Source organism: Chelonoidis abingdonii, chromosome 19, assembly GCF_003597395.2.
Source record: "Chelonoidis abingdonii isolate Lonesome George chromosome 19, CheloAbing_2.0, whole genome shotgun sequence".
Lineage (NCBI taxonomy): Eukaryota > Metazoa > Chordata > Testudines > Testudinidae > Chelonoidis > Chelonoidis abingdonii.
In genome coordinates, this window is record NC_133787.1 from 6,162,407 (window position 1) to 6,175,689 (window position 13,283).

At 48.3% G+C, this 13,283-nt stretch overlaps 1 protein-coding gene across 2 annotated transcripts in view; it reads left to right on the forward strand.

Moving 5' to 3' along the window:
- LOC116827368 (uromodulin-like) overlaps positions 1-13,140 on the forward strand; it is a 15,105-nt gene extending 1,965 nt beyond the window's left edge. Inside the window, exons 1-9 of one of the 2 annotated variants that reach the window (XM_032784838.2) lie at positions 1,030-1,066; positions 2,985-3,051; positions 3,673-3,840; positions 5,213-5,418; positions 7,298-7,455; positions 8,408-8,653; positions 10,533-10,692; positions 11,532-11,676; positions 13,017-13,140. In XM_032784838.2, the coding sequence (XP_032640729.1) occupies positions 1,064-1,066; positions 2,985-3,051; positions 3,673-3,840; positions 5,213-5,418; positions 7,298-7,455; positions 8,408-8,653; positions 10,533-10,692; positions 11,532-11,676; positions 13,017-13,108 (1,245 nt within the window). In that variant the 5' untranslated portion in view covers positions 1,030-1,063 and the 3' untranslated portion in view covers positions 13,109-13,140. Of the gene's footprint in view, positions 1-1,029; positions 1,067-2,984; positions 3,052-3,672; positions 3,841-5,212; positions 5,419-7,297; positions 7,456-8,407; positions 8,654-10,532; positions 10,693-11,531; positions 11,677-13,016 lie in introns of those variants that run through there. The other variant, XM_032784828.2, reaches the window with a different exon arrangement.
- Positions 13,141-13,283: the final 143 nt, after the last annotated feature.

Here is a 13,283-nt window from a genome sequence, read left to right on the forward strand (position 1 = left end):
TTTACCAAGGTTTGACAATTTTAAAATCAGGACTGGATGTTTTTCTAAAAGCTTTGCTCTAGGGATTATCTGGGGGAAGTTCTCTGGCCTGTGTTATACAGGAGGTCAGACTAGATGGTCAAGTGGTCCCTTCTGGCCTTGGAATCTCTGGATCTATGAAAAACATTTCTGTTAATATTAATTTGGTGAGAACTTGGATCCTTTTTTGCAAAATGTAAGGCCCCAACTCTAGCAAATGCTTATTCATATCCGTAACTTTACTCACAGGATTAGTCCTGCTGAAGTCAGTGTGATATCTCGCATGCTTAAAGTTAAAGGTAAGGGTGTTTGCACTGCAGGACAAGGGTCTTGGTCCTTTAACTCCAGCTGTAGAGGTTCATGCTTTTAGCTATTGGAGCTCAGTGTTCAGTTCCTAACAGTGCCCAAGATGGTGGCAGTTACACATAGGATCCCTGGGTGTAAAAATCATGAGACTGGCTAAAAAAAAAAATCACATTTTTAATAGTAATACATGCTGGGCTTTTTTTCTTTGCTTTCTATTTTCTGAACCTTTAAGGTTCGCTCACGTCGTGTGTTCAAGCTTTTCATCACAACCATGAGGACTAGAACGATAATGAAAACCGTGTGCAGCTAGCATATATGTGCACAGTTAGTAAATATGGATTGCAATTCAACTGTGTCTGTGTGGAGTCTTCATATTCTTATTGTTGTGTAAAGAGCAGCCCCATCCAAAAGTAACTAGTTGTATTAAAAAGGATTTGGGGGTGTAGGGGGAGAGGGAGGGAAGGGAGGAATGCAAAAACTTCTCTTAATTAGTGAGCTACCAGAGCTGTGAGTTGTGTCAGTGCTTATGACGAGTGGCCTAATAGGAAAGCTGGTGTTTAGTGAGTCCTTTCCACCACTGCAGCAATTACAGGAGGCTAAATTGGCACTGATGCAATCACTAGGGAAGTGTGAGGGGTGGGAGCAAATCAGCTGTTGAAAGATGATATAAAGAGCACAGCAAGGGCAAGGCAAAGGGAAGTGGACAGCTGTGAGTGAGCAAGGGTATGCATGTCTGGCAATGGTGAGTAGAGAAAAGCTCATGAAATCTCAACTTTAAACAGGGACTGCAGGGCTCTGTTTGTGATGGCTGAAGTCATGGATTTCTCTTCCTAGATTGTAACTTACAAGAGGGCAGCACTGTCTTTCTCTGCTTTCCTGAAAGCAATTGATAGGGCTTCTGAAATGTCTTCTTGTGTAGCCATGTTCTCCCTTCAGATAAAGGGTCCTGATTCCTCAGTCTCCTGCTCCCTGTCAAGTCCATTAACCTTTAGGCAAAGTGAGTGCAAAATGCGATCACACCAGAACTGTAGCATTTGATACCTACTTTGCTGAGGTATAAATGGCTACATGAGGTGCAAGGCAGTGGGGGAATCAGATCCAAGAAGTGCAGCTGTTTATTGCTAGTTCTTTTAGCCTCTCTAGAGGTTGGCCTACCTCAGGGCTGTAGGAACCATGCACTTCTAGACAGTATATCATCCATAGATCTCCTAGAGCTCTAGTAATGATTCCCCATTTCCCAGATGGGGAAAGTGAGGCACAGAAGTCAAGTGACTTGTCCAAAGTCTCCTCCTAAGTCAGTGGCAGAGAACTGACTTCTCCAGATTTTTAGCCTTGTGCAGAGACGTTAACAACACGAGGGCAAAACAGGTGTAAAATGCTGCCGAGTCAGGATAGGGACTTCGTATGACTCCATTGCCCCCAGTCATTAACACCAGGGACAATGCAGGTGGACTGGAGCCCTATCCACTAGCCCGCACTGCTGCCTAGCACACTCACCAATGAGATGGCTCCTTCTCTGTCAAACTGTTACAATGGACAGCTGGGAGTGTAAGATCTGGGAAGCGGAAGGCGGCCTTGACTCGTTGTCCTTTATCTGTTTGTTTGATGTAAATGTACGTTCCCTTCAAAGCCACATTCTGAACTTAACTGTGTAAAAGGATCCGGGGAAGATGCTCTTCCACTTGTAATTTACCTTATTATTTATAGCTCCTCTCTAAAGTGGAAAGTGAACTTCCTGAGGAGGAACACCTCTTTCCTTCCTCGTCTGTTTGCACGGGTGCCTCTATTGTGTGATTTCACGGCCAGTGCTCAGCTGTTACTGCTGGCCTGTAGTCACTTGTCTGGGTTTATTTTTGTCTGCGTATCCTCTAAGTTGGGGACCCTGATACCTCAGCCTCAGTGAAGTGGTCCTGTTGGCTAAGCTGCTTTAATGCAGGACAAAATCTGGCCCTGCACGTTCTAGGCTGGCTGATGAGGAAGGTTTTGCTGCTGAGACCCTTCAGGCCTTTGGTGATAGACAAAATAACGACAGATAACACATCTAGGTACAGAGGAGACCAGGAGATCCCAAATTGGAGTTAATAGCCCTGACAGTCAGGGTTACTAACTCCAACAGACTCCTTCAAAAACCCTGGAAAGCAGTTTTTGCTTGCTGTGGAAAGCGGAGTATTCTGAGTGGGTGAACTTCAAAGTCAATATTGTCTCTGCCTTCTAGACTGGTTAAACATCTCAGCACGTCCAACTGCTACAGGAAGACTCTTACATGGCTGTGTATGTTTCCAGAGGCTACAGATGAGCATGTTAGAAATCAAAATAAGCTCAAGCAGGGATTGGCAACCTTTCAGAAGTGGTGTGCTGAGTCTTCATTTATTCACTCTAATTTAAGGTTTCGCGTGCCAGTCACACATTTTAACGTTTTTAGAAGGTCTCTTTCTAGAAGTCTATATATACAACAATAGTTTAATTATATATTAAAGTAAATAAGGCTTTTAAAATGTTTAAGAAGCTTCATTTAAAATTAAATTAAAATGCAGAGGCCCCCTGGACCAGTGGCCAGGACCTGGGCAGTGTGAGTGCCATTGAAAATCAGCTCTTGTGCTGCCTTCGGCACACGTACCATAGGTTGCCTGCCCCTGAGCTAGAGTCTGTTTGCTTTTCAGGAAGTGACTGTGACGTGCCTGCTGCTGATCTCTGCCCTCTGGCTGCCTGGCAGTGAGAGCTACAATAGTGAGTCTCTTTATTTACTGGGCTGTGGGATGAGGATGAATAGTGAGGACAAGAAGGGAAAAATCCTGTACCTGAGGACATGTTCAAGCTACTTATCCAGAGTAGGATTAGCACTGGTCACTTCTCCCAAGAGCAGAAGGAATTTGGGTGGCTGGGGTGTGTGTGTAAGAACACACACCACACATAACAGCTAAGGGCACTAAAGCTTTGGGGCCAGAAGTGGGATCTTTCCACCTTCTTGTCAGCAGGAAGCTTTTTATCTGCCAAGCCAGAGATGAAGGTTCTGCATCTCCTGTACCAGTTGAGGGCAGCCACTCATCACACTGAGATTTGAATGCTTATGACCTCAGCTCGAACAAGGGGAAGTGCAGACTCTTGAATGTTTCCTCTGAAGAGGCATTGTCTTTCAGATGTAGAGTCCCAAGGCAGTTCTGCCATTAGCGCAAAGGTTCTCTTGGGATCTAAGCAGTGACTTTAAATAAGCACAACTTGTCCTGTGTTAAACAAGGGTTCCCCTCACGGTTAAGCAGAGCACTGACTCAGACAGGCTAACTGTAGCTTGTTCTACTATAGCCAGTTATTCACGATGCACTTAAACACACCCATGTCCCTCTGCTGTAGCTGATCTGGAGAAGCCCCGTGGCCAAATGGAAGAGGCTGCCCTCCGTCCCAAGAGAAGCCCAAGATTCTGCTTTCCGAACCCATGTAAACACCAGGGAGTCTGCCAGGTAGTTGAGGAGAAACCAAACTGCACCTGCAAGGCTGGCTTCACTGGGACATTCTGTCAAGGTAGGACTGGGGCTATGCTGGGCATGGTTGGGGTGCACTTGTCAATTCTAGAAGTAGTGAGCGCTACTCAAGCCACTTGGAAAGCATGAGGGGGGGGGACTTTTGCTTTGCACTCTGGTGAGTGCCTTTATAAACTGATATGAGGAAAGGATTTGCTGAACTAGGAACAACTTCATGGGATGGCATAGGAGTCAGCTGGTCTCGCGTGCAAAAAAGGAGTGGTCCTGTGATGTGATTTGTGTGTACGCTTGCACAATGAGTGGAGTGGGTGGACTCCTTCCTTTTCAGGGGAGCAGTGGGGGTCTGGACATAGGGAGGAAGTGTAGCTCTCTAATCCTTTCCATGCTACCCTGGTCTGTGGATCACAGATGACCCAACACTTGCAAGGGGTGCATGGAACTGCTCTGGTTGCAGAAATGAAACATCTATCAGTCAAGCTAGGATGGCTCCTGCTGGCTATGGCCCAGTCCAAGGCTTTCTTGGTCAATAAAACTGAGCAAACGGAGAGGATTTGCTAGCCCTTTGCTTGGCTGCTCTCTATTGGGAATTACTTTCTGGAGTCACTTCAGTTGTGATCAGACTCATGGATGGTGACCGTCACAGTGGCGATCTGGCCTTAAGAAATGTGAAGCCCTGCACTTGGGGAAAGGAAACCACTGGCTCTCCTCCCCTCCTTTCTTGTAACTAAGCAGGTCCAGCCTGAGGCACTGCATTAGAGTTAATTTTCCTTTCATCTTAAACCTGTCCTCATGTTTCATGCAAGGGACACTGCTGCTGTGGGATGGGGAGACTGTGATGCCTCTGAGACTCTGTAATTCCAGGGACCTTGCAATAGGAAGAAGCACTGGAACCACTGTCTAGTAGCATCCCACAGCTTCCCTTGGTCACTAATGGACTCTGGCATAGCAAAGTCAAGTGTCCCTTGAGAAAAGTGACCCAAAAAATGTTGCTTTAGACTAAGGTCTGAAGTAGAAGCACTTCAGCCTCATTGGACTTGCCAGGGTGATGGTGCTGTAGTGTAATGACTGCACTGACATCCATCACGGGGATTAAATGTAGCACCTCTGGGGCTAAAAGTATGAGCCCTCTGCTGACCTGAGTTAAAAGGCCACACCCCACAGTTTGGAGGCGGAGCAGTAGACTTGGAAACATCTTGGTGTCTAACCACTAGAGAGAGACAAGCTCCCACTGGATTCATGTGGGTTCTCAATCTCTTCCACCCAGTATTCTTTGCAGGCCTCTGAAAAATCATTCTTGGCCAGCAGTGAAGTGAAGGACACTCTCATTATACCAGTGCTGGGTCACGCCATAGCTGACATAGGGCTCCTTCAGGCCTCTTCCTTATGGGTATTGCAGATCGCTTTTTCCCCAGATGTGGTGCTCAAGCTGCAGTGTGAGGAAGATCACATGAAGATGATGGTGAGAAAGGAAGTGTTTGAAGTGTTAAAAATCCCCTTGGTGCGGGTCCATTTGAAGAACGGTGCTTGCAAGGTCTCTGAAAAGACAGAAGATGGAGCAATCTTCTTTGCAGCCATTCTCACGGGGGAGAACCATACCCGGTGTGGGTCAGTGATTCAGGTAAGGGCTCCATGGGGTGTATCTGATTAGGAGGGGGAAGCCATTCTGAGACAAGACAGTGGTGAAGGGGTTCTGGGTGTTCTGCTTTCCTGTTTTCTCTGCCTTGTAGCATTAGCGATTAACTCCTAGTTCTAAATGGACGTCTTCTCTTGAGAGCTGGTACGGTGGCTGGTGTACACCATCTAACATAGTCAATGATTCTTTCTGGACCTCCACTGAGTTGTTGGTTGGGTTTGAGGGGGCAGTGCTTGGCTACTTCATCAGAGTATGGGAGTCTTGAGTTTCTATTTCCCAATGGAGAGTAACTGTCTTTCCAGCAGCTATTGTATGTATTAAGATGGAATAAATGGGCTAAAGGTGTTAACATAACCCAGTCACAATCCAACAGTCAATAGTATTAACCAAGGTCTGGGAATTGGTAGGCAGAGTCCTCCACCTGCTTAGCATCATGGCAAACACGCTAGACAATTCGTGTTACAGGTTATTAAAGAGACTTTTATTGGACTGAACTCTGTTGACGAGAGTGACAAGCTTTCAAGTTAGAGAATTTCTTCGGACCTGCGTAGGTCAAAAGCTTCTCTCACCAACAGAATTTCTTCCAACAGAAAGTATTACCGCACCGGCGTAGTGTCTCTAATGTCCTGGGACCAGCATGGCTACAACAGCACTGCAAATGCCAAAGATTAGAACTTTTTATTGATTGAAATATACAAAAGGAAAAGACTCAAAACAAGTTAGAGCATTAAAATGGAAATTGTTTTGCACAAAGTTCCTTTCTGAGACAGAATATGGGTTAAAACCTCTTAAGTCGACCAGCCCTTGGTGGGGAAGAAAGAGAGTTAATTCTATTCAGTTCTGAATCGGGAATGATAGCAGGAAAGGGACTTTAGATCAGACCCCCCTCCCTTCATTATTTTGTCCACCAGTTAAGCCTAATTTCCAACACATCAATTTTGGTTAATTTCTAATCCTCTACTCTTTAGTAGCCATTAATCTGAATGGTCTTTGAATGGTATCGGCAGATGCTTTCTGTTTAAATTAAATCCGACTTTGTCTCCTTCTCACATTTTCTCTTAAACGGTTTCATGTAATAAATCCATTGACTATTCATCAACCTTTCCCCACTAGTCATCAGTTAGGTTAAGGATTAAAGTAGGCCTGCTAGGCCCTGATTATTGTAATTGCTGCCAACTTTCCGTGTCCTAGCAGGACTGTGTCCTGTTTTGGTGGCTGGACTGCAGAACAAGAGGCTTCCTTTTGCCAGCTAATGGAGATCTTCCTCAGTCTCAAGATCTAGGAGGCTCTTTCTGGAGTCCAAGGTCCTGTGTTCTGTACCATGCCACACATAGGGTGTGGATTAGCTGAAGGTCTGTGGGCAACATCTAGATCTGTTTTGGTGCAACATGCCAAGCCATATCTAGTACCATACAGATGTACCACGAACAATCTCTGTATTAAGACAGCACTATATGTAGCAGACCTCCCTTCATGGGGAACAGATGACTTGTTCTGGGCCAATTCATGGCTCAGATCTCAAGAGGCACAAAAAAATAAAGGCTGAACTGGAGACCTGCCTCTTCAGACAATCACCCAAAAATTCCAGGTGAAATCAATAGGTGCTTGGGTGCTTCCAGCTGGACACCAGAACGAGAGGCCTATTTGTGCGCACAAGCTGACAGCTGTGGGCTTTGGATGGGAGCCTCAAGGAACAGGCAGGGCCTTCTGGCTGCTGTGCTGTCTACGCTACCTGACGTACAGCTAGCTCTGACTGGGTCCCTGACCACCTTGCTGCAGGCAGGATGTGGTGAGCCAGGCTGAGTGCAGAGACATGTTCCTGGCATGAAGACAAGACTTAAATAAACTTTCTGGCCCATGTCAGCAAAACAGGACACACGTGTCTTATGCCAACGTGATGGAGTCTGATATGGAGGCCACAGGTGTGATCTCCAGAAGCAGCCTTGTGCGAGTGCATTTCTCCTGCATCTACTCCTATGAGCGGGTGGTCCAGCTGCCCTTCTCCCTTACTGCCATCGACACGTGAGTTGCTGCTCTTCCTCTCTCCTCTGGATAGGCATTTCCCTCCTAGACTAAATACTCATTGGCCGCCACCCTCCAGCCCTCAGGGGGTTGAGTTTTGCTGGTAAAGCTGGCTGATTAAGGCCTGATCCCCTGTGGTGCTGAACCCCCACCCCCCAATTCCAGCTGAAGCTGAGAGGAGCAGTGGGCGTGTGGCACCTCTGAAAATAGGTCTCTCATGTTTACAGGCCATTAAAGGATGTAAAGCAGCTGTAAAAATAGCTCCTGTCGATTAGATGATTTGCAGGCCACCAGGAGGTGCTGGTGAGCTTTGAGAGCTATATCACATCACGATCCTTTGCCCTCACTTTGCACAGAAGTGGCCCTAAATGCCTGGCTTAGACTGGCTGGGCGCAGCCTTCCTGCCCCATGCTGCACTGGACAACTTGCCTTAAGGGTCCGGTGCTGTCAGTAGCAGATGTTGCAGGGAAATGAGATGTTCCCAGAGGTGTGTGCCATCCAATTCCTGCCTTTCTATCTGCCCTACCACTGCAAATAAACTGCGGGGGGGAAGGACGGTTACCCCATCAGACTCCCTGCTGCTTAGTGTGTGTCAGGGAGACAGCCTCCTGGGAGGGATCTTGGGTGCATTCTTCTCAGATGTTGCACTTCGATACCCCAGTGGGGCAGCCTGGATGGGAGCTGCTCTCCCCAGGGGTCCCTTGTGCAGAAGAGCCACTGAGGCAGCTCTTTCTGTTCTCACAGGTCAGGTAGAGAACTAACTGTGCATGACTTGCTAAAGGTTGGTGATGGCCCCCTGGCTGTAAGGAGGACAACAGATGGGCTTCCCCATGGGCAGGAGCTGGTGGCCCATGGGGATCTGTCTGCAAGCGCCAGCAATTGGATGCTTGGTGGCCTCCTCCATCCTGCCTTTTTCTGAATCTGGGCCTGGTCTCCCCTGATCTCCTCCTAGGCTGGTGAAGTTCGTGGTCAAAGAGGGGGAGTTCAACGTGACCATGGCCTTGTACGAGACCTCTGCTTACCTGCAGCCCTACCAGCAGCAGCCCCCAGCCCTCCCGCTGTCGGAGTTCCTCTACATCCTGCTGCAGCTGGAAGGCCAGAGCCAGGTGCGGTACTTCCTGCTGAGCGTCGAGGACTGTTGGGCCACCCCGTCAGCAGACCCCAGCCATGACGTGCAGCACCAGCTCATTGTGAAGGGGTAAGAGGAGCAGGTTTCAAGCTCCCCTCAGGTTCCTCACCAGGGGGAAAAACCATGTGCTTTACTGGCCCTGATGCTAGGTAACTCTGGGAGGGGAGGAGTCCAGGTCCAGGTAGCCATGACCACTCCACAAGAGCGACAAGCTGTTAAGTCTTGACATGGCTCCTGTGGTCATAGCCAGCCAGTAAAGACTTTGTAATTGCCTAGCAGAGAAAATGAACCTGGCCACTAACCATGTGGCATTTGGAGCTTAGTGCAAAAACTTCCCTCTTCCTTCCACACCTCATCTTTAAATCAGCCGGCTTCTCTCCTAAGCATGTCCCATCTTTCATATCTGTGGGAGAAAGTGCTTGCTCCCTCAATCTCTTCCCCCATCCCAGCACCAATGGGTGGTAGGTCCACTGATTGGCAGTATTGAGGCATGGGTCAGTTGGCCACCACTCTAGTGCACTCTGGCATTCATGCAATAAACGCAGCTTGTCTTGGTTTAAAGCCGCATTGTGCAAGTTGTACCAAGTAACTTCCTTGTTGTTTGTATCATGGTAGTAATCGAGCCCCCTCTCCCCCTGTGGACCAGGACTCTGTTGTGGCAGGTGCCGTACAAACATCACTGCAAAGTCTGGCAGAGATGGTCGCTTTCTTGGTAACTCTGCACAGTCCCTTCCAGCTCTGTTTCTATGAGGGAGTCAATGACTGGGGTGCCTGTTACTGTCCCATGCAGCTTGTGAGCCAGTACATGCTCTAGCAACACTGTAGTTAAAACTATGGGGCACAGGCCTGCAGGAGACATGAACAGAAGTTAGGTACAGGGAAAAGTGACCCAATTAAAGCAATCTGAGCTGTGGGCACACAAACCACTAACAGAACTGCGAAGAGACCCACAATGCCATGATGATGCATAACTCCCAGGCACCGATGCAGCATCCTGATACGCCAGCCTTTCATCCGAGGCAGCGTGGCCAGAGCACTGGACTGGGACTTAGAAGACCTGGATTCAATTCCCAGCTCTGCCAAGGACCAGCTGGGTGACCTTGGCAAGTCACTACCCCACTCTGTGTGCCTCAGTTTCCCCACTGTAAAATAGTATCCTTTTCCCTGATCTGCTTTGTAAAGTGCTTTGAGATCTACTGATCTACATAGGGGTTTTCACCTCCTTGGCTGTTGGGAGGAAGAGAATCTTTCCTTGCTGCTCTAAGGTGGAACTGGGCATAGACCATTCCTTTCTTCCCTGAACTGTGGGCAGGGAGTGACTTGGCAATGAAACTCCCAGGTAGAACAAGGAGCACCCTGCCCCAGAGAGCTGCACACAGACACAGGCAACTGCTGCTCTGAAAGAAACATCACTTTAGTTGCTACCTGCTCATCGTAGATGCTCTGTATAGGGGAAGTGGTTTCCCTGCAGAGTTCAGATAAGGAATTAACCCAGATGTCACAGCTGGTCAGAATTAGGCATTGTGAAAAACCTGAAACTGTTCTTGGTTACAAATTTTAAAAAGAGATTCTTCCGGGGGCAGACATGCAAGTCTTACTGTTTCTCTCTTCCCCTGATCCTTCCAGGGGGTGGGGAAGGGGAGGAAAATGGGCAGGGGTGGGAGGGAAGAGAAACAAGGGCTAACTTTTTTTTTTTTTTTTTTTTAAACAAATCTGCATTTTTGTCCAAAGCCATTTTCCATCAATGCTGGCATCCTTCCTTCCCTGACCTTTATCTGAGACTGCATCTGGCAGCTACATTGACCCTCACTGCGTAAAGCCAGACTTCTCAAGGGCAAAGCCTTCTCCACTGATAGACTATATGCTGCACTGGGACTGCTGGCATCTCAGGGTGTAAAACTCCCCAGGCTGACTTGGCTCTGGGACTCCCTCCCCTCCCCCACTGCAGGTGTCCCCGTGATGAGACTGTGATGTACATCAATGCCATCGGAAACAGCACCATGGCAAAGTTCAGCTTCCAGATGTTCCGATTCATCAACTACTCAGAGGTGTTCCTGCACTGCCGAGTCCGCCTGTGCCTCCCCGATGGCCCTGAACCCTGTGCAAAGGTGAGGTTCCCTCTGCCCCCCCCCCCGCACTGTGAGCAGGACTTGTTGGAGACCCTTCTCCTCTGAGCTGCCTTAGCTGCAGCCAAGGGCTCTGCTCTAACCCTACGCTGGATTCAGCTGGATTCAGCTAACCGCTGGCTAGAGGCCTCTCCCTGTGAAATTGTCACTTAACAATAAGGATCCATTGGACCCGCTCTCTTTAAGACTTGCCTCCCTTGTGGGGCCTGTAAATGAGATGGTCACTTCTGCAGCATGACAATGTGAAGCCCCATTAAGGGCCCTTATCACTGTCAGTCTGTTTATCTGCATTATACTACAATGCCTAGCAGCTCTAGTCACAGGCCAGGACCCCACCATGCTAGGCAGGGTACAAACACAGACCAAAGAGACTGGCCCTGCCCCCAAAGAGCTGACAGTCTGCACTGGGCTTCAGATTTGCCCCAGTTCTTTCAGCAGCTCTCTGGCTCTCATTGCTTCCAAAAAGAACAGAGCATGACGGTGCTTCCTCTTAAGGGGCAGCTGCCCAGTGATGGAGGGCCTCTTCTTTCCCTCAGAGATCCAGGATTACATCATGGAGGGCTTTTACTTCACCCTCCCCTTTAATGATAGCTGGGTCCATCCAGTTCATTGGTCTGCCTGGCTGCTGGATAAATGAACTGAAAATCTCTCCTGTGGCTTGTAGAAGATTCCTGGGCCCATGCAAGTGGAGGCTTTTTGCTGCCAGTAAGTTGGGATTGATATTCAAAGGAAGGGCTCTCCCTACAAGGCATAGGAGAAGAAAAAGCAACAGTCCCATCCTACCCCAGGCCCTAGCTTTCTTCCCTCTGTTCCGCTCACAGCAATGTCCCAGGAAGTCGAAGAGCAAGAGGGCACTTCAGGATGACTACAAGAAGATTGTATCTTATGGACCCATCCATCTCCTTGTCTCTCCCCTTCCTGGAGCACGGAATGCTGAGTCGGGGACAAAACTGCAGGACCTTTGGGGTACGTATGACCCGTCCTGGATAACTGTACAAAGCCAGTTGAGTAGGTACAGTCCAGTCACACTTGCCCCCTGTTACATATAGCCATTAAAGGAGGCTGCTAAGATCTCTCCCCTGCAATGTGGCAGTTTGTGGTCTTTCAGACTCCCATATCAATGCTCCTATGTTGTGTTCTGCAGGACTAGAAGTCTCAGTAGGGTATGTCCAGACTACCCACCATATCGGCAGGTAGCGATCGATTTATCGGGGATTGATAAATTGCCTCTTGTCGAGATGCGAGATATCAATCCCCGAACGCACTCCCCGTCAACTCCGGAACTCCATCGGAGCGAGCGGCGGTAGCGGAGTCGACGGGGGAGCTGCGACTGTCGATCCTGCGCCATGAGGACGGGAGGTAAGTCGGAATAAGATACGTCGACTTCGGCTACGGTATTTCCGTAGCTGAAGTTGCATATCTTACATCGACGCCCCACCCCCACTCCAACAGGGTTGATCAGGCTGTAGGATGTGTATAGAGAGCCTAGTCTGCCCCACCAAATCTGCCTCCTCCTAGGCCAGACATCTGCCATGCCACAGAGTCACTTGGAAGACCAGAGGATGACTTGGAGGAGGGGAGCTGATGGCAGGAAGCCTGTAGAATCCAGAAGGAGTGATTAAGGGCCATGTTTTTCAAGAGCTTGGTGCTCCGCATGCTGAGTGTTTTTGAAAATTGGTGGGTGTTGGGCTCTCGAGAGAATCTGACCCTAAATGTCATGAGTGAGGGACTGATTAAGATCAGGGCTTCAGATTTTCATTGTTAACTGACCAATGCTGATACAACATCCAGATCCAAAAACCAAAATTCATGTTTATCCAATAAAATGCTGGAAGTGGTGACTTGTACCTAAAGAGCTTGTCTACATGGAGCAGTAATGCAGACTACAGGGATGTGACACTGTATTTTGCATGAATGGTCTGTGTAGATCCTGCTGAGTGTTCTGTAACATTTGAAGCTGTCCTAAGTTAATGTGCTCTGGCGAACATTACAAAGAGATGACTAGGAGTGTAATAAGTATTGTGTGTATAAATAAAATGCCTTAAACTCCCAGTTTTGGGAGCCACCTACCTAAAACTCAAATGGCTAAAAATAAGTCCCAGTTCAGAGACAGCCTTAAAGTACACAGGTCTTATGGGTCGAGTATGTCTTTCCTGCAATGCAGTGTCATACTGGTGCAGAGAGCAGCAGCCATGATAGCTCTTGCATGTCACGAAGTGACCCCACCTTCCCAGGCCTCCTGTGGTGGCAGGCTCCCTACTAAGGAACACAAGGAAGAACCAGTAATGTAACTGCTTTCTTTTTAGGCCCACAGCTGTGGATTCCTGGTGCCCTGGTAACGCTGATCATAACTGGCCTCTTTGTTCTGGTTGCTATAGCTAAAGCCATGAAGAAATGAGGGATGCCAAGAGAGCACAATTTCTAAATAAACCTGCCACTTGCAAAGAGAAGGCATCTGTCTGCTTCTTTAAACAGACTTCTCTGGAAGAACAGGCTGCTTCTTTGGAGGAGGGAAGCTGGTATAATGCCCTAAAGCTAAGTGGTTCAACCACTTGAGTCTCTCAGCTGCTTAT